At 37.9% G+C, this 22,794-nt stretch overlaps 1 protein-coding gene across 5 annotated transcripts in view; it reads right to left on the bottom strand.

The window, feature by feature from the left end:
• Window positions 1-966: 966 nt before the first annotated feature.
• Window positions 967-22,794, bottom strand: part of DAW1 (Transducin/WD40 repeat-like superfamily protein) — a 333,355-nt gene continuing 311,527 nt past the window's right edge. For all 5 annotated transcript variants that reach the window (XM_089405557.1, XM_089405558.1, XM_089405559.1 and 2 more), the window contains one exon: window positions 967-1,522. In XM_089405557.1, the coding sequence (XP_089261683.1) occupies window positions 1,424-1,522 (99 nt within the window). In that variant the 3' untranslated portion in view covers window positions 967-1,423. The remainder of the gene's footprint in view (window positions 1,523-22,794) is intronic.

The following is a 22,794-nucleotide window of genomic DNA, read 5'->3' as shown; positions in this document are numbered from 1 at the left end:
ATGCTATCTCTATTCAATAGACACTGCACTCAACAATTAGCCATATCAACTTCTCTAGACTGGTCATGGTCCCTTATGTACTACCAAGGAAAAGACAAATTTAACCTATTCCACAATTCTTCTATCTTTGTGATTTTTGAAATCTATTTCTTCTAAAGTCTCTCACTTATAAAAATATTAACTTATCATTACTAAATTCCAATTCAAGTTAGCCTCAATTTTTATTTTTTCCTTGATCAGCGTGCCTTTTTTTATCTTCTATCCAACCCTCTTCTTGTGTGTTTATGTAGTCCCTTAGTCCTTGTTTTATTTATAGCAATCCCTACTTCCTTGGCTTCTCACTAAAGCTCTAATAATACCATTTCGGTTTTAACAAGCACAAACAACAACATAAGAATAAGAGATCATGGATTGATGCAATAATTGAGTGATGCAATGTCCCTTTATACAAAAGGAAAGAATGGAGGTGGTTAAATAACTCCCTAATACCTAATCTTCTAATGGCCACATTAATTAACTCATGATTACATCACTTCTTAAATTTATTATAAAGTCCATAACTAAAACTTTATTACTTATTTATGATTATTATATCTAAAAATAGTATTGATATGGAGTCCGTATATCTTCATAAATGGAAATTCTTCTCATGTACCAGTTATGTGTGAGTTGATAAGCAAACACAAGCTAATGTACACTCATTTAAAGCAAGTGTAGTTAGCATGTCAGTTAAATATGCATTTGTCAGTTTCAATTTTCAAAGTTAGTTTTGCCTACATTCTTCCAATGGTCACAAGATTAATATTGGAAAAAAAATTGAAACTTTTGGTTAACCAGGGCTTGGACTTCCTCCTTACCAATCACTGATGTATAATACCATTTTTGAGCTATTGAATATAATCAAGTCAAAATATTCTGAAGAAGTTAAAACTGTACAAAGAACTTATAGCCTATTGTCCCAAATGATAAAAAGGGCAAGGAAGCTACATAGAAACGATTTGATATTAAATTTACATTTATATAGTTATTACAAAGAGAAAATTAAAGCAGTGGCTTCCTGTCAGAGCCACTGAACCATACAACACCTTAATTTACTCACAAGAAGTATGTCAAAAAATTTACATCATTGATCGAATCGTAATACTAAAAGATCCTCCCCAGTTCAATAACCGGAACTGCAAGCAGAACAACACAAACAAAGCTACGAGAAGGTAAGAAAATATATCCCATTACTTCGTTTGCAATCTATCTCATTCAAAGAAGGCCTCCCCAATCCAATAACCTGAACGGCAAGCTGAACAACACAAACAAAGCTACGAGAAGGTAAGAAAATGCATTCCAATACTTAGTTTGCAATCTGTCTCATTCAAAAAAGGCCGCCTCAAATATTCACATCCGTCCATTTCTTTCTTCCCAAACCTTTTCAGCCTTTCTTTTCTTTCACTATCTTTAACAACTCCTCTGCCATCGACTGAAAATTTTCAGCACCTTGTTCCATTTGCGCTGTACGTTGATTAATACCCTGCCAATGTCACATGGTATAAGTTGTCTCGTATTCATTTCAATGTATGATGATATCATAACAATAAACCAAGTTAAAACAAAAAGAGCATACGTTAAATCTAACATAAACGTCAAGGGGGAAAGAATTCTAAATATTGACAACTTACTAAGCATGCTTAGGAACTTCAGTAATAGTGAGTGGGGAGAACAAAATGGTGAAAATTAACCTAATTAAATCCAAATGCTGTTGAAATAGCAACCCATATAAGAAGCAATACACCAATACGGAAAGGTTATATCTTGGAGTTCATATTAATGACTCAATTCTGCATACCTAGGACATAAAGATCAAGCAAGAAAGGGATGGTTATATAGGTTAGCATACTCAAAAGTTCAGTGCCATGTTTTTATCAATACACCATGAAATAGAAGTAGCTCAAGATGACTCTACAATAATTTTGTTTACCTTGAACTTGTTACTAAAACAGGTAAACGGAGGGGTTCGTCCCACAAATAAGGGGGTTATATACATCAGATTGTGACTTCAACATTAGATTATTATTATTATGGTTAGAAATATAGTTATCCCAATAGCATAGCTGATCTATCCAACCTAGGTAGAATTTTAATCACTCGTTACATGGCAAGTGTAGGTAAAAAAATAATAAAATCAGAATATCAACCATGGGCACACCACAGGTACAACATAAATGGTTATGATGGCAAACAGATACGAAACTGGTAGTCGCCAACTTTGACCAAACAAGCATCCATGTGACAGCATAGACACCACTATGATGATCTACTCAAAATGCATTTCAATCAAAACATCACCTCAGCGTATTTTATATACGGTACATCATATAAAATACACATGCAATAAATATAATCACCATATGCATATGGTACCGATAGTAATGCCGCATAAACAAATAATCATGTGCATAGCCATACACAATAACTTGGATAATGGATTAGAAATGTTGCAAATCAAGCCTTTGGGCAAAGAATTTTGAATTTCAAATTAGCCCTACAAGAAGGGAATAAAGCACAGAGGGTGCACAGTCTAATTCATTCTAGTCCATAATGGCTTTCAGTAAGCACCAAGGAGTGCATTATTAAATGCACTGCACGAGGATATATGCACCATCAAACAGTGTTACACTTATTTGCTTTATAATACCAGTGTAGTGATATATCAGAATATTTATCTAGAGACAATAATATCGCTAGAAAATACAGGAATATTTTTCTTAAACTGATACTATTACGATACTTTAAAATATTGTGATATTTGTGGAATGGTGTTGTTATTGATGCCAACATCGTTCTTTGAACGCTCTTAATATTCATTTAATTTTGATTGATTGGAAGCTCCAAATGACAAAAAGCCCTAGACTCCCCGCACTTGTTGAGGAAAATAGATGTAAAGAGCAGTGATATTGATCGCAAGACCATCGTCATTTGTTTCTCCTCATTGTGCTGATTCCAACAGTATGTGGCACGCCTTATAACTCCTAATGGTTAAGGAGATATGTTCAATAAAAGTTGGTGCCCCTTCTTAAGGTCAAAGTCCCCAAAGTTAGATGATGTGGCAAGCTACTTTTGGATTGGTTTATCTGTAAATTAATGTTGGACCTAGTCTATTTAGGCTTGCTTACAAAGATGGTCAAATGCATTTTATTTAAATTATTTTTTTGTGACTCTTAACTAAAATCGGTCTCTAGAAGTTAATTTTTGGCTCAAAAAATTTGAAATTCAATTTTGAATTTTCCTCTTGTTATGAATAAAAATATATAAAAACAAAATAAATAATATAAATAATAAATGATTATTTAGCCGGGAGACTCATTCTACAACCCAGTGTGAAAGCGATGTGTAAGTATGTCCGTCCCTTTTAAAATAAAAATAAATATTCTCTAAATAGAAAAACAATGTCGGCTATAATAAAAAAGAAAAAAAATATGCTATGCATATTTAATTAGTTGTCCATATGACCTAATATAATTTCATGTAAAGTAATTAGAAGTAAAAAAAGATATGTGAGTAAGATGTTTAAACTTTTTGCTTTTCAAAAATATTTTAACACATGATATCAACTTCATATATATCTATATATAGAAAAAAAATGTTAAGAGAATATTTTAATGTTGTATAGAATAAAATATCCAATGTGGGTTATGAATAAAATATTTTAATATGAATTAATATTGACGTACACTTAAAATATATATTAATAACAAAAAACCTAGTTTAATGTGTGCTGATAAAATGAGAATGCACATGTTATGTAATCTCTATAACATTCAAAAATACAATTTAAACAATAAAAAATTACACATTGTTTTTTGTTTGCGACCAACACCCCAACCTTGAATCAACAAAGGATATGGATCCTTAGCCCTTCTTGAGACACAATGCTTTTGACATCACTTCCAGGACATCTCGTCCAAGATGAGCCTCATGGACACCTTGATTCCTCCCACTGTTCTATATGGCTCAGAGATTTGGGGACCGTCTTTACTTGAGTCGGATTGGGCTTCAGTTGAGAGAGTCCAGACTCTTCTTCTCCGCCGCATCATTAGATGCAAACATACAATACCTTAGCACATCATCCTTGTAGAGTTTGGAGCTCAACCCTTTCGGCTTGAGACAGTCTTCAATTTGGTCTCATTCTTGTATTGTCTGGGATTTTCAAACTTGATGAAGAGTAGGGACCATTACCCTTACTTGGCATATTTCTCTTCTGAGACTATTGCTCGTTCTACTCCCTCGGGCCGGGCTAGATGTTGGTTTACAGGAGTTTCAAATCTCTTAGAGTTAGTGGGCATTTAGTTGGATCGTCTCCCTCCTTTCCGATATTCCTTGGATGCTCCTGGTCACCTTTTACCTACTAGACAAGAGTTGAACAAGATCATCAAGGAGGACATCTACAGCCAGTTTGTCCAGATTACCTGGGTCAATCCTTATGGAGGCTTGCGCCCAAAGATGACCTTCTACGCTGAGCACTTCTTGGAGTTGAGAGACGGGCTCATTATTCGACCCCATTATACGTTTCACCACTGGATGCATGCTCCTTGCATTCCTCTAGGCCAGTTCAGAGTAGGTTCTCATAGATTTCGGGTAGAGACAGACCACTAGATTGATAGACCAGACAAAATCTGTCAGGTATGTCATTTACAGGAAGTAGAGACTAAGGTGCACTTCATTTTTGGATGCCCTATCTACTACGAGATCAGAGGAAGGTTCCGTTGCTTGTTCATAGACTCTGCGACCTTCATAGACTTTTTCAAGTATCTCGATCAGAGATGTTTGGCCCTATATATGCAGGAGGCTCTCAGGTTTCAAGCGCATATTCTTCAGCTTCCCATTAGACTAGACCCCACACAGAGGATCACGACATTTTCCAGGGTACTACCTTCAGACAGGGGCACAAAGAGAACGATTGATATCATTTCATATCCAGACTCTAGACCAGTGAGGATCTGTGGGACCTCACGCCGCCACACGAGACGTCAGCACCGTCTTAGATCTGTCTATGGGAGACAGACTAGGTCCTCCAGACCTCAGCAGTGCAAAAACTCCCCCAGACAACAAGTTAGTGGACAGTCCGCACCTCCCACTGACCCTTCATTAGGCCAACAAACTTTGTGGATTTTTTTTTTTTTTAGTGCTCTTCAGTCAGTGTCAGATATTATGAGAGATGGGTATGATCCTCTTTGTCAAGGCATTCCATACATTGTATCTTTTATGTTCCTGCATTTTACCTTTTATATTCATGCATTGTATTTTTTATAGGAGACTGTTTGGTTCTCCCGCATTTTATGGCCATCATTGTACTCAATAGTCCCTTTGACCTACTTTGTCGTCATTAGTTGGACATAAATATAATTATCTTATCTTATCTTATCTAAAATAAGTTTGCACCTAAAGATATTTGATCCCTCTCGGCTCATGTTAGATCCGTGGTTAAGATGGATCTACGCAGGTAATACTAATAATTAACTAATAATTAGCTAACCAAAGAGACATGTCCCAAGTGACATGACCATTCATGAAGGAGCACCTACCTAGGTATATAAGAGGGCCCTCATTTGTAACAATCATATCTCATATCAATTCTTTTATACACCATTCAATATATATATATCCTCAACGGATGTCTTTGTTTTTCATGTGTTTTGAAGATTATTGTGAAGTATGAACTTCGTTCGTTACATTGGCATCAAAGTTATTCGATCCTATATATATATATATCCTCAACGGATGTCTTTGTTTTTCATGTGTTCTGAAGATAATTGTGAAGTATGAACTTCGTTCGTTACATTGGCATCAAAGTTATTCGATACTATATATATATATATATCCTCAACGGATGTCTTTGTTTTTCATGTGTTCTGAAGATTATTCTGAAGTATGAACTTCGTTCGTTACATTGGCATCAAAGTTGTTCAATCCTATGGCTTCTCAACCACTGCATAGAGCCAGTCTGATCCGCCTTTGGCCATCAACCTTTGGCCATGGTAGAAAATGCTTGCTCCTTTGATCCGACATCCTCTTTTGCTTTGAGTCTTGTTTCCTCTATCTTGCATAGAGACCACATTTTACTTATTGGGTTAGCTTCCTTCTTTGCATATATGCTTGATGTGAAGTTGCCCCAATCCTCAAATAGAGCATTGAGTACCACGGTTGTCATTTCTTTGTCAGACATGACTTCCCCTAGCTCTTGAAGTTGATCTGATGCAAAAGCATCTAGGCCTAGCCAGCAAAGTGATGGTGTGGTCACATGTTGTGGCTAATGAGAGTTTGGAGGAAGAATTGGTTATTTAAATTTTTATTAATTTCAAAGTATGTAAGTAGTAATATTGTTGCAAATACTAAGGAAAAGAGAGAATAAGTGGCAAGTGATCCTCCCTGTGTGGAGATCAAGCCAAGCAATTTAGTTTTTCATATTTGGATAGGACTAATTTCTAAATGTATAGTCTATTCCTTCAATTGTGAAGGAGATGGTTAGATAGAGCATATATGTATTTTCCTTTGTTTTCTAAGGGAGAGAGGATTCGAGAGGATTCATGAGGGGATTGTAAGCCTACGGGCAGATTAGGAACGGAGGCCACTAATTAGAAGAATCAGGCCAGAGAGAAAGGATTCAGGAGAGAGAGTGAGTGAGCAGAGCAAGAGGAGAAATGAATGTAAATCAAGCCATCAAGGTCCGAAACAGAACTCTATTTTATTTTTGATATTCTTTTAATAACAGGAACGAGAGTGGGTAATTTAGAGGCAGAGGAACTGTGTATTGTGCCATTTTCGAAGTTCTGTTATATGTATATGCGTAGATGACTAAAATTCCATTTGTAGGCATGTTGATCGACCATCGATCACTGTAGGATCGATGGTGATCCAACAATACCCAAGATATCATAGTTAATTGTTATATGGATGTCGAAACAGAGTATGGCAGAGGAAGGCGGTTTAACACAGAAACCATAAAATGCGAATGAAACCAAGTTAATGAGGAGTTGGTCGAAGAATGGACATGAGCCGTCAGATCTCATAGATCGACGGTTAGCATTGGCGATCGGTGGTGTAGGCGCAAGGAGTAAGAGTCATTGGATCTGGACAACCAATGGACTAGATCAAATCGCGGAGAATAGACCAAGTGATATCACATCGGAGGAGAGCTATGTTATCGAAACCGGCCGAGGAGACTTAGTGATGGCGATCATGCGATAGAACATCAACCGTCGGATCAGAAACAGATCAACGGTCATCGCATGGCATAGACGCGAGGGCGTTAAGTAGCGAAATTGGTCTTCATAAGGTGGTAAACGGATTATCAGGCGGCCTCAAAACCATAAGTGGTATTCCCAAAGACAGACCCGATGACGTTATGAGCCGAGATTTAATCTAGTTGAAGTCCGGAGATGATCGGACCGTCCGTTGAAAGACTGATCGGATGGGTATCGGGTGAGAATAAGCGTGATTGTTAATCCCCAAATCGGACCCGATGGGGTGTTATACAGCGGGGTTAAATCCTCATTGAGTTCCAACGATCAGGACCGTCTATTGGTTGACTGATTATACAATGATCGCTAGAGAAGTGTGTGCTGGTTAATGACCTGGACGGATCCGATGGAGTTTTGAACGCGGGTGTAAAATATTTGAAGTCTGGCTTATATGTTCCGGTCGGGTTTTCCATGGTTTTCGTGTAAAATCGTTTAAGTGGTGTTGTTCCGGGTTTAAAGGCTTAAGGCCTCAATTAACGCTTCCGATAGTATTAGTGGGCCATAACCATAGACCCACGACTAATAATTGTTAAAGTAAGGGATTATCGCCTGAGTGTGATTTTCTCCCCATCAAGTGGTATCAGAGCAAGGATGCCTTGCTTATGAAGATTATGACTAAAAAGGTATGAGAGTTCGCAGCATGTTAAATGAATGCAACGTTTGGCACAGGGCTACAGTAGTAAAACTGTAGGAAGAACTCCTGGAAGTTCTTAGAAATTGTAGCAAAACCTCATTCCAGTTGAGTCTTGGAATAGATAAGGACAGAGGAGTTCTTAAGAGTAGTGAGTGTAGCAACCAGAGAGAGAGCAATATTGCTCAGTGCAAGTTCTAAGGAAAGAGAACTTGGAGACCAGGCCGAGGAGAAGCTTGGTGAGAAGATCAACTTAGAAGGAAGTTGATTGGTTGCAAGTGTCGAAGCTCACACAGAGGAGAAGATGGCTATGGAAAGTCATATGGAAGGTTCAGAAGAAGGCTACAAGATGAAGGAGAAGGGTGCTCAAACAATCCATAGGAAACGGATGAGTCAAGCAGAGCTTGACAAGGAAATAGCTGAGATAAGATAAGAACTTGATGCGTTAGTAATGCTGCTAGAGGAGAACCAAAGACAAGGTTGGGCCTTGAAGAAGAAGCCAATGAAGTGGCCTAAGTTGCAAAAAAGGCTACAACAAAGACATGTAAAGGGGTTGATGGAAAACCTCTGAGAAGCAAAAGTAGAAATGGAAGTTTCCATTTGTAGACCAGAACAGGGAGAAATTCTGGGTGAAGAAGATAATGGGAGGTCATCTGAAGATCTCATGAACTATTGGAATAGTTTAGAACAATTAGAAGATATGTTGACAAGGAAAGCAGATGAGGCAATGAAGCCTTGTGATTTTAATTCTCATAGTTTGTGTATGTTTGTAGGATATGCAGGGGATGATGGACAGTCTGGTGAAACTGTCACAAACAGGAATGAAGCTCTTGAGGTAAAGTATGATGGAGAATGCCTTTTAGAGGAAGAAGGTGCTAATATATTGCAGTAGAAAGAGTTCATAGATGAATTTCTGTTTGGTGTAAGACAGTCAGATGAAGTTGATATGGACTAGAAGTCTAATGAAAATGCCATAGTGGTATTCCAAGAAGGTAAACAAGTGAATTTGTTTGATGGAGTTGATGAAAGAACTTTGCAATATGATAGTGCAGAAAACAGGATAGCTCAAGAGGATTGCCAAGAAAAGAATGAAACTGAAAATGAAAGTTGTGATGAAATGCTGGGAAGATTTCACATGGAAATAGAGTTCTTGGAAAGATTGCTCAAGGACCTGAAGGAGAAATGAAGCTTTCAGAACCTGATAAAGAAGAGATTATGGTTACCATGCATAATAAGGATGAAATGTCTCAAACATTTATAGAGTTAAGTAAATGTTTAGACTCTTCAGTTAATGATGTGACTGTAGGTATGGAAGACAACATTAATAAATATGATGCTGAAATCAGAGAAATTGAGCAGAGATTATTTGAAGGTGAAATGGAAGATCAGGAGCAACAAGAAAGTTATATCCTTAGAGACATGAAGGAAATAGGAGTATTAATCTAGCAGGATAAAGATGGAAGAAACCAACAATTTAAAAGAGATGATCAGCAACATGAGAGTGAATTTGAGGAAGGCATTAGATTGCAGGAGTATAGCAACTGGCAGCAGAATGAAGAACAAGAGATTAATCTGGCAGTAATGAGAGGAGGAGTAAATATAATAACAGAGGGCCTACAAAGAAAGACAAATGAAGATCGAAGATACAGATGGAGAACGAAGAAACGGGTCAAGTGGAAGCTATTGCAACAGAGGTGGAATGGCAAGCTGATAAACGAGTTCAGGGAACTTGAACAAATTCATATTGATTTGTTAGAGAAGGAGAGACTCAAAGAAATGGAGTCACAACAAAGAGGATCTGCTGAAATCCAAAAGATCTATGATGGAAGATTGGTGCTTGAAGCATCAAAAGAGGATGAAAGGTATTGTATTTTTAAAACTGATGATTGTTGTGTGTTTGCAGGTCATGTAAGCTTAGGGAAAAACAAGCAGCTATTGGAAACTGTCATATCAACAGGTGAAAATATGACTACCCACAGTCATGTGAAGAATAAAGAGAAAAGTTACAGTCAAGTGAAGGAAGATATCCAGTCAGATGACATCTAAAGGATAAGCTAAAAGGAGGATGGCAAAGGAATTATTGAGATCAAAAAAGTGTTTGGAAAGGAAGAGATCCATTCATATGAATATGGAACAAAGAGTTTTCTCAGGAAAACTGATGAAGCTAATACAAACCAAATGGAGAATCTTATGGTGTATTCAGGAAGTGGGAGTCAACTGAAAGAATTGATGATGAAATTATTTGAGGAGACCTTGGTGTCTCATAGTTTTGAAACTAATATTTTGAGTGTAAATGTAGGATACACTGAAGTAAGGCAACTGTTTAATGTTGTCATAAGGGAAAGGAAAAGAAAAGATATGATTTTTCAGAAGTTAGAGGAAGGAAATTCACATAATCTTGTGATGCAGGGGAAAGAGAAGCTATTAAACATGGCTGTAGTAAATTATGCAGATATTGGACAACTATTGAGGACTGAAGCCAAAGGAGAACAACTACTGAAGGTTGATATAGAAGACTTTGTAGATTTTAAACAATTATTGAATATTATTGACCTTGAAGAACGCCAGAGTAGAGAAGGACTAAAGACAGATGTTGCAGAAAATGAAGTTAGTAAAGATCGTGTAGAACTCTTGGGAGAAATTTCAAATGAGATGGCAGATTTGTGGCATGAGTCAAGTCTTTTGGAGAAGAGGCAAGAAAACCAAAGAATAAGTGATCAGACTGTACAACCAGAACTGAATGAGAATGAAGAAGTTGTCATGGATGAAAAATATGGAAAAGAAGTTGTCAAAAATGTTGGCATCATGAGAAAACAGGTTAAAGTGTTTGTGTTTAATGAATTGAATAATTCTGGTGAAGATTTATATGCAGAAACGACGCAATGTGAAGTCAATTTGAAACAAGGAGTTGATTCTGAAGATCAGATAGAAGTAAGGATGAGATCAAAATGTCTCAGAAAGATGGTATGATGTTGAAATTACAGTATGGAATTGTTGAACTGGAGATGAGTTCAAGGGATGGTAGTAACAAGAATACTATTGTGAAACATGGAGTTATTGATGAAGAAGAGGCTGAAAATGACATTTCAGAAGCAGACAAATATAATTCCATAATCATTAAGGGTGTAGAAATTAAGTTACTAGAAGAAGAGGTATTCCAAGTACCTAAGCAAGCAAGAATAATTCTTAGTTTTCAAGAAATTTGTAGAATTGCAGGTATATTGGGAATTGAAGTAAGAAGTGATGAAGCCATGAACGAGAAATCAGAAGAAGGAACTGGAATTGTTGTAGGGGATAAATGGAGAAAGAACTCGTACATTTTAGAAATATATATGGGAAAATATTGGCACCTGGATATGATGTTCGTATGCAAGAACACATCTAGTTGCAAGAGAATAGTATTCATCTGAGAAGCGAAGTGGACAAAGAAATTGATGGGTTGTGGGGACTCATACAACAACATTCCAATAAAATAAATAGAGGACAAAAGGAGAAAGGAAGATGGGTTGGAAAGAATGGTACAGGTGAAGGTAATGGTAAATTGCAAATTAAGGTGTGGAAGCCTGGCATAAATTGTGATGATGAGCAAAAAGCAGTAAGATATATGAAAAAGACAGTAGCAGATAGTGAGAGAATAGCTAATGGGGCAATGCAGCATAAAGTATGGAGACCTGGAGAACAACCAACAACAACAGTAACCAAGGACAGACTACCGAACAAAGTATGGGATCCAAGAGGACACAGATCAGAAGCACATGATCAGGAGATCATGATTATTTTTAACCTTGGGAGTCTGATGCAGGAGCATCTAGGCCTAGCCAGCAATGTGATGGTGTGGTCACATGTTGTGGCCAATGAGAGTTTGGAGGAAGAATTGGTAATTTAAATTTTTATTAATTTCAAAGTATGCAAGTAGTTATATTGTTGCAAATACTAAGTAAAGAGAGAATAAGTGGCAAGTGATCCTCCCTGCGTGGAGATCAAGCCAAGTAATTTAGTTTGTTCAAATTTGGATAGGATTTGATTTCTAAATGTATAGTCTATTCCTTCAATTGTGAAGGAGATGGTTAGATAGAGCATATATGTATTTTCCTTTGTTTTCTGAGGGAGAGAGGATTCGAGAGGATTCATGAGGGGATTGTAAGCCTACGAGCAGATTAGGAACAGAGGTCACTAATTAGAAGAATTAGGCCAGAGAAGAAGGATTCGGGAGAGAAAGTGGGTGAGTAGAGCAAGAGGATAAATGAATGTAAATCAGGCCATCAAGGTCTGAAACAGAACTCTATTTTATTTTTGATATTCTTTTAATAACAGGAACGAGAGTGGGTAATTTAGAGGCAGAGGAACTATGTATTGTGCCATTTTCGAAGTTCTGTTATATGTATACGCGTAGATGACTAAAATTCCATCTGTAGGCATGTTGATCAACCATTGATCACTGTAGGATCGATGGCGATCCAACAATACCCAAGAACTCATAGTTAATTGTTATATGGATGTCGAAACAGAGTATGGCAGAGGAAGGCGGTTTAACATAGAAACCATCAAATGCGAATGAAACCAAGTTAATGAGGAATTGGTCGAAGTATGCACAGTAGCTGTCAGATCTCATAGATCGACGGTTAGCATTAGCAATCGGTGGTGTAGGCGCAAGGAGTAAGAGTCGTTGGATCTGGACAATCAACGAACCAGATCAAATCGCGGAGAATAGACCAAGTGATATCGCATCAGAGGAGAGCTGTGTTATTGGAATCGGCCGAGGAGACTTAGCGATGGCGATCATGCGATGGAACGTCAATCGTCGGATCAGAAACAGATCGATGGTCATCGCATGGCATAGACGCGAGGGAGTTAAGTAGCGAAAGTGGTCTTCATAAGGTGGTAAACGGATTATCGGGCGGCCTCAAAACCATAAGTGGTATTCCCAAAGATGGACCCGATGACGTTATGAGCCGAGATTTAATCTAGTTGAAGTCCGGAGATGATCGGACCGTCCGTTGAAAGACTGATCGGACGGGTATTAGGTGCGAATAAGTGTGATTGTTAATCCCCAAATCGGACCCGATGGGGTGTTATACAGCGAGGTTAAATCCTCGTTGAGTTCCAGCGATCAGGACCGTCCATCGGTTGACTGATCAGACGGTGATCACGCAGAGAAGTGCGTGTTGGTTAATGACCTGGATGGATCCGATGGAGTTTTGAACGCGGGTGTAAAATATTTGAAGTCCAGCTTATATGTAACGGTCGGGTTTTCCATGGTTTCCGTGTAAAATCGTTTAAGTAGTGTTGTTCCGGTTTTAAAGGCTTAAGGCCTTAATTAACGCTTCCGATAGTATTAGTGGGCCATAACCATAGACCCGCGACTAATAATTGTTAAAGTAAGGGATTATCGCCTGAGTGTGATTTTGTCCCCATCATGATCCCTCATCTCAGAGATCTTCATGAAGTAGGGAGCTATTCCTTCCTTTGGTATCTTCATCTTGTATAATTCATTTCGTAGAGATATTACTTCTCCAGTTGTGGATTTCGAGAATAGCTCTACTAGCTTATCATAAATTTCTTTTGATGTCTCAAATTTGGAGACATAAGGAATGAGAGAGTCCTTGATAGATTCTATTAGAATCCTTTAAGCTCTTTTCTCATCATTATTATACTTGGCTAAGGCTTGATTTTGCTCCTTACCTTTGATATGATCTAGAAGTTCATTCTCCTGGAGAAGTGTGAAAAATTCTGAAGCTAACAAATCAGAAATCCGCTGCATTAAACTAATTTGCATTACCTACTTGTGTTCTTCAGTTTAAAAAGTTATTTTCAGAATTATTCAGAAAATATTAATGCAAATACACTATAGCCTACACCAATATATAGATCAAGTACTAAAAAATAAATGAGACAACCACACAAAGAACACACTTATTTTTGGACTAAACGTCCCCAGAAAAACCCAGTGTGGGAAAATCGGTGCAACAGATATGAGGGTTTTATTATTAAGCAGATTTATGAATACAACTAGGGTGCCAAATCCGGCTCACCCAACAGAGAATAAACTCAGCATAAGTACCACTATCCGGAGACAGATATTTTGGCGAATCCAGCAACTGGATGAACAAACCCCACAGGTGATTGTGCTGTCCCCAGCGTTGTGCAGCGATGGCTGCTCCTAGCTCTGCGTTGGAACTATGTCACCTCCTCTAGGAGCTGCGTCACCCTCCCAGTGGGCCTTCTCGGCTCCGAAATCGATGTGTTGAACCGCTGCTTGATCTGCCTCACAGAAACCCCAGCGCTGCCCTAAGTGATCGCGTCAACCCTCCAGCCTCTGCATCACCCTTTCTGGAGCTTTGTCTCTCCCTGGTGCTGCTCTGCCTCTCTGCTATGTATTCTCAGCCTTGGAGGGAAGTCCCTCTGCCGAACTACCACTCTCTACACTAGAAATTTACTTCGAAATTCTCAGCAAACCACGCCTCAAAATTTTGTTGAAGAATCTAGGGCAAATTATGACTTAGATATTCTTCTTTAACTTATTGATAACGTTTGTATTGTCTTTCTTCTTTAATATGCTTATCTTCATTATGTTAGTGCTTTCATCAAACAGTTATCAAAACAGAAGATCAATAGTAGAACAAGTGCACAGTATGTTGGCTCCAAGCCAGGGAAAAACCTCTCCTCTTGAGAGTAAAACCCTTGAATCTCTTCTTATAGATGTTTAGTAGATGAATACCAAGACCCTTGACAAAATTTTTGACTAAGGATTACCTTCAATACGCTTGTCACTATCCCTTGCACTATACAGTCTTTGTTTCACAGTCTTTTTGTCTTTATGACATTGTACTCTTTCTGACTTCGGCCTCCTTATACATTCGCCTTTTTATCACCATCCACTACTTCTTAGCTAGATCATCTGAACTTCACTAAAAGGCAGACTTTATCATGAGACAGACTTGTATCTGGATTTCACCAAGTCACTACGGTTCTGTGTAGACTTCACCGAGAGAATATGTATGCCTCACCGAGAGATTGTGGATGCCTAACCGAGAGACTGTAGTTCTGTGTAGACTTCATCGAGAGAATATATATATCTCACCGAGAAACTGTGGATGCCTAACCAAGGGACTGTAGTTTTGTGTAGACTTCACCGAGAGACAGTGAATCCTTCTTCACCAAGAGACTGCGGTTCTGTGTATACTTCACCAAGAAACAGTGTATGCTTCTTCACCAAGGGACTTCGGTTCTGTACTTCACCCAGAAATAGTGTATGCTTCTTCATTCAAAGTGTTGTCCTTGAAATGTCACTCCATGTGTTATACATATAGGTCATTGTTGACATACATGTGATCCATAAGTCAGGCCGACTTATCAAGGAGATCACTGTGTTTTTCATTTAGCCGACTTGCAAGGGATAGTGACACTAGGTTTATTGAAGCGTAAATGCTTTGACATGACTGTAATAATACTTATGTTTAAGACACAAAATCCTAAAGACATCAAGAAGATGTGTTTGTTCTATGGTAAATACATCTTTCTCATGAAACCCATGATGCAAGGAACAATAAATGTCTCTTGTCATAATATTATATTTTACATGTCATAATGAAAATCGAACCTAGTTATGTTTTCTTCAACAAATTTCGATTTAGCTCAAGTGCTGCGCTTACTGTTTTTTTGTGTTCTCCAACTGACCCCAAGCGTTCCTTTATACTTTTCCTGTTGAGAAATCAACGGTTGTGATCTAATCTCTAATCAACGGCTAAGATTAAATTAGACTTGATCCTCGTCTTTTAAAAACTTCTCACCCATATTTTCATTAATACCCATTAATATTTTAATTTTCCTAAGTTTAGACTTAGGAACCCCATTAAAAAATATTAATTATTTTAATTAAATACAATCCAGATGGAATTTCACCAAACGATTTTTGGGTCTTGGAGATCTTATGTGTTCTAGCCCCTCCACAAAATTTTGGAGCTAGAGCACATTGAATGCTACCCAAAAATCAACACTCCCTCTTAGCGAGGAATGTACTGTAGCAATACTTCCCAGTAAAAGTATCACACTGATTCACGACATCGGTCCTCTGCGCCGCTGATGCTCGGCCTGCTGCCCCTCATCCACTGCGCTGCTGCAATTTGTACTACTGCCCATGACACTGCCATTGTCACTGCTGCATCTGTACTGCAAATCCCTCTCAATATGCTGCATCATGTTGCCCATAGCACTGCCACTGCTAATTGCTGCACTGCAACTCAGTTGCTGAGAAGTAAGCAACTGAAAAGCCATCCTAAAGCTGACATGATGGTTAGTCTGGATGCCCCTTGACGCTGAATCTACCTCTACTACTAATTTGTGCTGACCCTCTGATGCTATTGCGCTACTGTTGTATCTGCTCTGTGCCTTCCGCACTGTTGCAACACTCCACTACACTGCTTCAGACTTTGGCACTCTAGCTCTGCCACTGTTGCTCCATCATCCCTCGCACCAACTGACTCCCATCATTCTGATACTGTCATTAAGGGCTTCTGTAGCCATATGAGATCCAAGAATTTGGGCACCTCAAGGATCTTGCCCCTTTCATGTAGTACTCCCAACTACAACTCGATATCGCCCCACCTCTTCTCTAGAGGTGCATGAGCATTGATGGCGCAATCATCATCGTCCTCTTTGTCAACTTGTGCTAGAGCAACCTTTGAGTCAAACTTCTCTTCTTTGTGTTATGCAACCAACTCACAAAATAGAAGAAAAGATAGGTAAACGGCTTCAAAATCAGCCCCTTTGAGGGGGAAACTTCCTTTACATTACATAAATGAACAATTCTTGGATGATTCAAATGACAAAACCCCCTTTCTATATATAGTAGTCTAAGGGGTCACAATATAATCAGAGCCGACATAACAATAATAATGTAAGGGCACAACAATAACAATAGTGGGCTTCTATGGAGCACAATAATAACAATATGGGGACAACATGGGCACAACAATAATAATAAGGGGCTACAATGACTAATAATAAGGGAATACACTAGTATTATAGGGACCTAACATGCCTCTCTCCTTCAAAAAAGTGTTGTCCTCGACGCTTGAGTAGTTCTGGATGCTTCTGTATAAAATTCTCATCCTCCCATGTGGAATCTTCAGCGAGTAAGTTCTTCCACTTGATGAGATACTCTGAAATTGATCGATTTCATAGCTGCTAATTTCTTGTTTATGTGACTGCTTTAGGTTCCAATATGATCTTTCCTTCCTCGTCAAGTTCTAGCAATATTGCTTGAACTGGGAGCTTGTCACCTTCTTTAAGCATGACCCATGGAAAACTGGGTGCACTCGAAAAGATGCAAGAAGCTCCAATTTGTATGCCATAGTACCAATCTTTTGTAACACCTTGTACGGACCATAATACTTTGGTGATAATTTATTATCCTTCTTAGCTTTCTTGAGGGACATTTGTTTGTATGTTGTAGTCGTAGAAATACCCAGTCACCTACATCAAAAATTATTTCGCTGCAATGTTGATATGCCTATTGTTTTATTCTATTCTGCGCCAAAGTGAGGTTACCCCTTAAGAGTTGAAGAACTTGTTGTTCATGCTCGATGTGATCTTCCACTACTTGAACCTTAGAATTTTCTCTTAAAGATGATGTGACGGACGGTGGATGATATCCATAAAGTGCCATAAATGGGGTCATTTTTGTTGCAGTATGCAAGGAAGTGTTATACCACCATTCAGCTAGAGGCAACCACTTGACCCATTGTGTCTGTTTATCAGATACAAAGCAACGAAGATATCCTTCCAAACATTTGTTCACACTATCTCAGTTTGCCTATCAGATTGAGGATGATAAGATGAACTATGAGCTAATTCAGCACCCAAACAAGAAAATAATTTTGTCCAAAAATTTCCAGTGAAAATGGGATCTCTGTTGCTTACAATAATCTTTGGGTTTCCATGTAGCTTTTGAATTGTTTCCATAAACGTAGTAGAAATTGTACTGGCTTTAAATGGATGAGATAATGCACAAAAGTGTGCATACTTGGTAAGCCTATCAATTACCACCATGATGACACTCTTTCCTTCGGAATTGGGTAAACCTGGGATAAAATCCATTGAAACCTCCTCCCATCGTTGACTTGGAATGGATAAAGGTTGTAACAGACTCGGGGTCTTAATTGTCTCAACTTTATTTTGTTGGCAAACCAAACATTCTGCCACAAACTTTTGAATATCAGATTTAAGTCCATCCCAAAAAAAAACCTTCTTAACCCTGTGGTAAGTTTTTAAAAATCCTTGAGTGCCCTCCTAAGGGAGAGGTGTGCAATTCCAGAAGAATCTTTTGTTTGAGTTGGGAATTCTTACAAAGGTATAAGCGATTTTTGTACCATAACAAATCATTTTTCCAGCTAAATGTATCAGACGTATTGGGATCTTGCTGAAACTTTTGAATTAGTGCCCACACTTCTTCGTCCTTCTTTCATTCATCCCTTGCTTCGTTTATCCAATCTGGTTGGATAATAGAAATGGAAGAAAACAATGCTTCCACATCCTCATCCTTTCTTAAGAGTGCATCTGCAACAACATTTTGCTTTCATTTTTGTAGATGATTTCAAATTCATAACCCAACATCTTTGTGACCCATTTTTTCTTCTTTTCTGAAGATAATCTTTGTTCTAAAATGTATTTAAGACTATCATGATCCGTTTTTACCTTGAAGTGTCTTCCCATTAGGTAAGGTTGCCATTTCTTAAGTGCATGTAGTATTGCAAACATTTACTTCTCATAAATAGCTGTGTAAATACTTTCCTTTGATTGGACAACCTTGAAAGCAATGGGTCTTCCTTCTTGTATTAAAACAACACCAATTCCATTTCCTGAGGCATCACATTCCACAATAAAGGTTTTTGTGAAGTCTGGCACAGCTAAGACTGGGGCTTCGCACATTGCCTCTTTAAGATGTTCAAAATTCCAAGAAAACACATCTTTCTTCAGTAATGTTGTTAGAGGTGCTGCTATTCTCCCATAATTCTTAACAAACTTGCAATAATACTCTGTCAACCCGAGAAATCCTCGTAGATGCTTTATGGATGTGGGGATTTTCCATTCCTTAATGGCTTTAACTTTTCTAAGGTCTACCTTAACACCTTCATGAGATACAATATGACCCGGATATTCCACCTCTTGTACTCCAACGAAACATTTGGAGGCTTTTGCATATAATTGTTTCTCCTTCAATATTTTGAGCATCATATCAACATGTTGAACATGATACTTCCAAGACTTATTGTAGATTAGTATATCATCAAAAAATACAAACACAAATTTTCTAAGGGTTTGAAAATGGAATTCATCAAACCGTGAAATGTAGAAGGTGCATTGATAAGGCCAAAAGGCATGACAAAAAATTCATAATGACCCTCATGAGTTCTAAATGTTGTTTTCGGAATGTCTTTAGTCTTCATTCTGATTTGATGATATCCTGAACGAATATCCAACTTGGTGAAGTAAATTGCTCCATGTAATTCATCTAAGAATTCATCAATGACATGAATGGGAAATTTATCTTTAATAGTGAGCTTGTTGAGCTCCCTATAATCTGTACACATGCGCCATGATCCATCCTTTTTGTGCACCAATACCACTGGAGCAGAGAAGGAACTTTGACTAGGTTGAATTATACTAGCCTCTAGCATTTCTGCAACCATATGTTCAATTTCATTCTTTTGGGCATATGGATATCTATAAGGCCTGATGTTTGGAGGAAAACTTCCTGGAATCAAATGAATAGCATGATCATGATCACGAATAGGTGGGAGGCCTTTGGGAGTCTCAAATACTTTGGAATGGTTGTCCAAAACTTTTCGGAGATCTAGAGAAATAGATGATTTCGATGTGGGAACCTCTAGTGGACATAATTGTGCAATTACACCCCGTTGTTCTTTCTTTAGAAGCTTTGTTATGCTGTTAGAGTTGATTATCTTTCCCTATTTCCCTGCGATACCCATTAATTCAACTTCCTTCCTTCCGAAAAAAATTTCAAGAATTTTTTTTGAAAGTAAAAGCTATCGTACCCATAGATTGTAGCCATTGGACTCCTAATACAACATCAGCACCACCCATTGGAATGGAAATCATTGAGCTATTCAATACATATTATCCCATGGATAACTTGATATTATGGCACTTTCCGGAGAAATTTATGGTTCCTCCATTTGCAACCATCACTTGACACTCTGGTGTTGGATATAGGAAGCAATTCAATTCCTTGGCTATCTTACAATGAACAAAATTATGGGTACTACCCGAATCAATCAACACTATTACCTTTTTCTTCTTGATATGTCCTTCTATCTTGAGGGTTTGAGGAGTGCTAATTCCTGCCAATGCATTACAAGATATGGTTGGATTCATTTCTTCTTTCTCTGGGGTTGGTTCCTAGTGTATATCCTCTTCTTTTGATGTTTCTTGTTCCTTTTCTTCCTCCTCTTCACAATCTATGTAAAATAATTTCTTTTCAGCACACTTATAACCTTTAGTGTATTTGCTATCACAATGTAACAAAGCACTTTTGCTCTTTTTCCTTTCAATTGTTGTGGTGTCAACCTTTTAGGTTGTGGAAGGCTAGGGGCAACAACACTTCCATCTTTATAGTTGTGAGTGGTAGGCTTCCTTGTTGCCATAATTTTTCTTTCAATTTTTCTTGCCAACCTAAATGCCTTCTCCAATGAATCAGGTTCCCAAAGGCGAACCTCACATTGGATGTTATCCTTAAAGCCCTTATGAACACATCAATCCTATGCGCCTCTGGAATATCTTTTACCCTTATATTCAATTTTTGGAAGTCCTCAATGTGCTCCACCATTGAACCCTTTTGTTTGAGATTTATCAATTGGTTAAAGAAGGTGTTGCTTTTTGTATCCTCATAATGTGTTATCATTTCCTCCATAAAAATTGACCAAGTGACAATTTGTTTACGAGAGCAAAGCCATTGATACCATACAAACTGATTGGGTTCTAAATATAAAGTTGCAATGCGTATCTTTTATGTGTTTTGCACATTATGGAGATCGAAATATTGCTACATCTGTAGTATCCATGTTACGGGATCCTTGCCATCAAACTTCCTCATATCGTTCTTTGGAACATGGTGAGTCTTCAATCCAACGTTAGATTCTATGAAATCATGATTAACATTTTTTTGTTTTCATCATGAGTTTCTTCTACTACCTTTTCACCATTAGGAAGCATTTCTTGTAGCAACTTGGCCAAACCTTCTTTCAAACCTTCCATGTCTTTCTTCAAATCTTAAATGTTTCCTTTTAGTTTTTCTTCTAAACCATCCATCTTAGCTTCCACGCCATCCATTATGCCTTTCTTTAAACCATCCATCTTAGCTTCTGTTACTTTTTGTGACAGTGAAATTTGTTGCTCTTGGTCTCGTAATTTTGATATATCATGTTGCATTTCTTCCTCTTTTTCATGAATCACGGTAGAGATTTCATGTTTCTTGCTAGGTGTTTCCATTTTCTTTCTTCAAGGCATCAATTAATGATAGTTATGCTTCACTATGCCCTTTGAATCACTTGCAACTAATTTTTCAAACCAAACTTATGAAATTTTAAAAAGGACTACACATTTTTTTTCGCTTCGTAGGAGCTTGATATTGAATCTGTTTTATCTCTATAATTTTGGATCTCCAAGGTCTGAAATTTTGACCTACGGTATCCCTATGAGCCCTCTTTGCAACCCCACGCGTCTGATCAAGATTGGATTCTTCAAGAAAGAGTTATGTCAAATCTCCCACGATGACCTAATTATAGACTGGTTCAATAAAGCGAACTTGTACGACGTGCCACGTATTACTGTTTCGACCTTCAGATCTGAAAACACTACACCAAAAACTAGAGTTCGTCCTCTTTCTGTAACTTCTTATGAAATTTCAATCTGATGCTCAACAAGAAAGTTATGACTATTTTTCCAACGCTCAAGACACTTTACATCACGATTTTCATATTTTTTACATTGTAAGGGGGAAAACCCATTTGTAATAGACCCTCGAAGACTACCCATTTCTGCAACACAATATAATCCAGCAGACCAAGCAATTTGTAATAAAACAATCTAACCAAATAGTTAGGATTATTCTCAAATCACTTTTACATAGACTCGATCTAAAACACTAGCACTCACCTAAGATCCTAGTGACCAAATCCATTCCATCGTTGGGGTAAGACTAGAAGAAAAATCTGTCGACCATTCGAAAATGGATCGGTGAGGACAAAAAACCTCCCAAAATGGAGATCGTCACTAGAAAAGTAGGTTTACCTATGTTGTTACATACATGACACGGATCTACTGCGATTATTTACATTATAAACATGCCGAAAGGGTTTACATAACATCTTGGAAGTCAGGCTGATGATGATAGCTGGACGGCATGGACACATCGATCAAGTGCTATCCTTTTTTCGAAAAAAGGGGGGGTACTACTACGGATTGTCGACACGTAGTGGTCAACAGGGCACAATAATAACAATATGGGGACAACATGGGCATAACAATAATAAGGGGCTACAATGACAATAATAATAAAGGAATACACTAGTATGATATGGACCTAACACTTTGCCCTTCTTCTGAGGGCACTGCGTGTTAATTTTTTGTAGCCTCGGATGTGCTCTAGAAATGAAATTTGATGGAGATGCTAAGGCACATAAGATATCCAAGACCCAGAAATCATTTGGAGAAATTCCACCTGGATAAAGAGATATTAAAATAATTAATATTTTTAATGGGTCCCTAATTCTAAACTTAGTAAAATAAAAATATTAATGTGTTTTAATATAATATGGGTGAGAAAGTTCTAAGTGACGAGGATCAAGCCAGTTC

The sequence above is a fragment of the Pinus tabuliformis genome, chromosome 2_2, assembly GCF_031772625.1.
Source record: "Pinus tabuliformis cultivar Carrire ecotype Pingquan chromosome 2_2, CPIR1, whole genome shotgun sequence".
Taxonomy (NCBI): Eukaryota; Viridiplantae; Streptophyta; class Pinopsida; order Pinales; family Pinaceae; genus Pinus; species Pinus tabuliformis.
The sequence above is the reverse complement of the archived record's forward strand: the minus strand, read 5'-3'. Positions and strand labels throughout refer to the sequence as shown.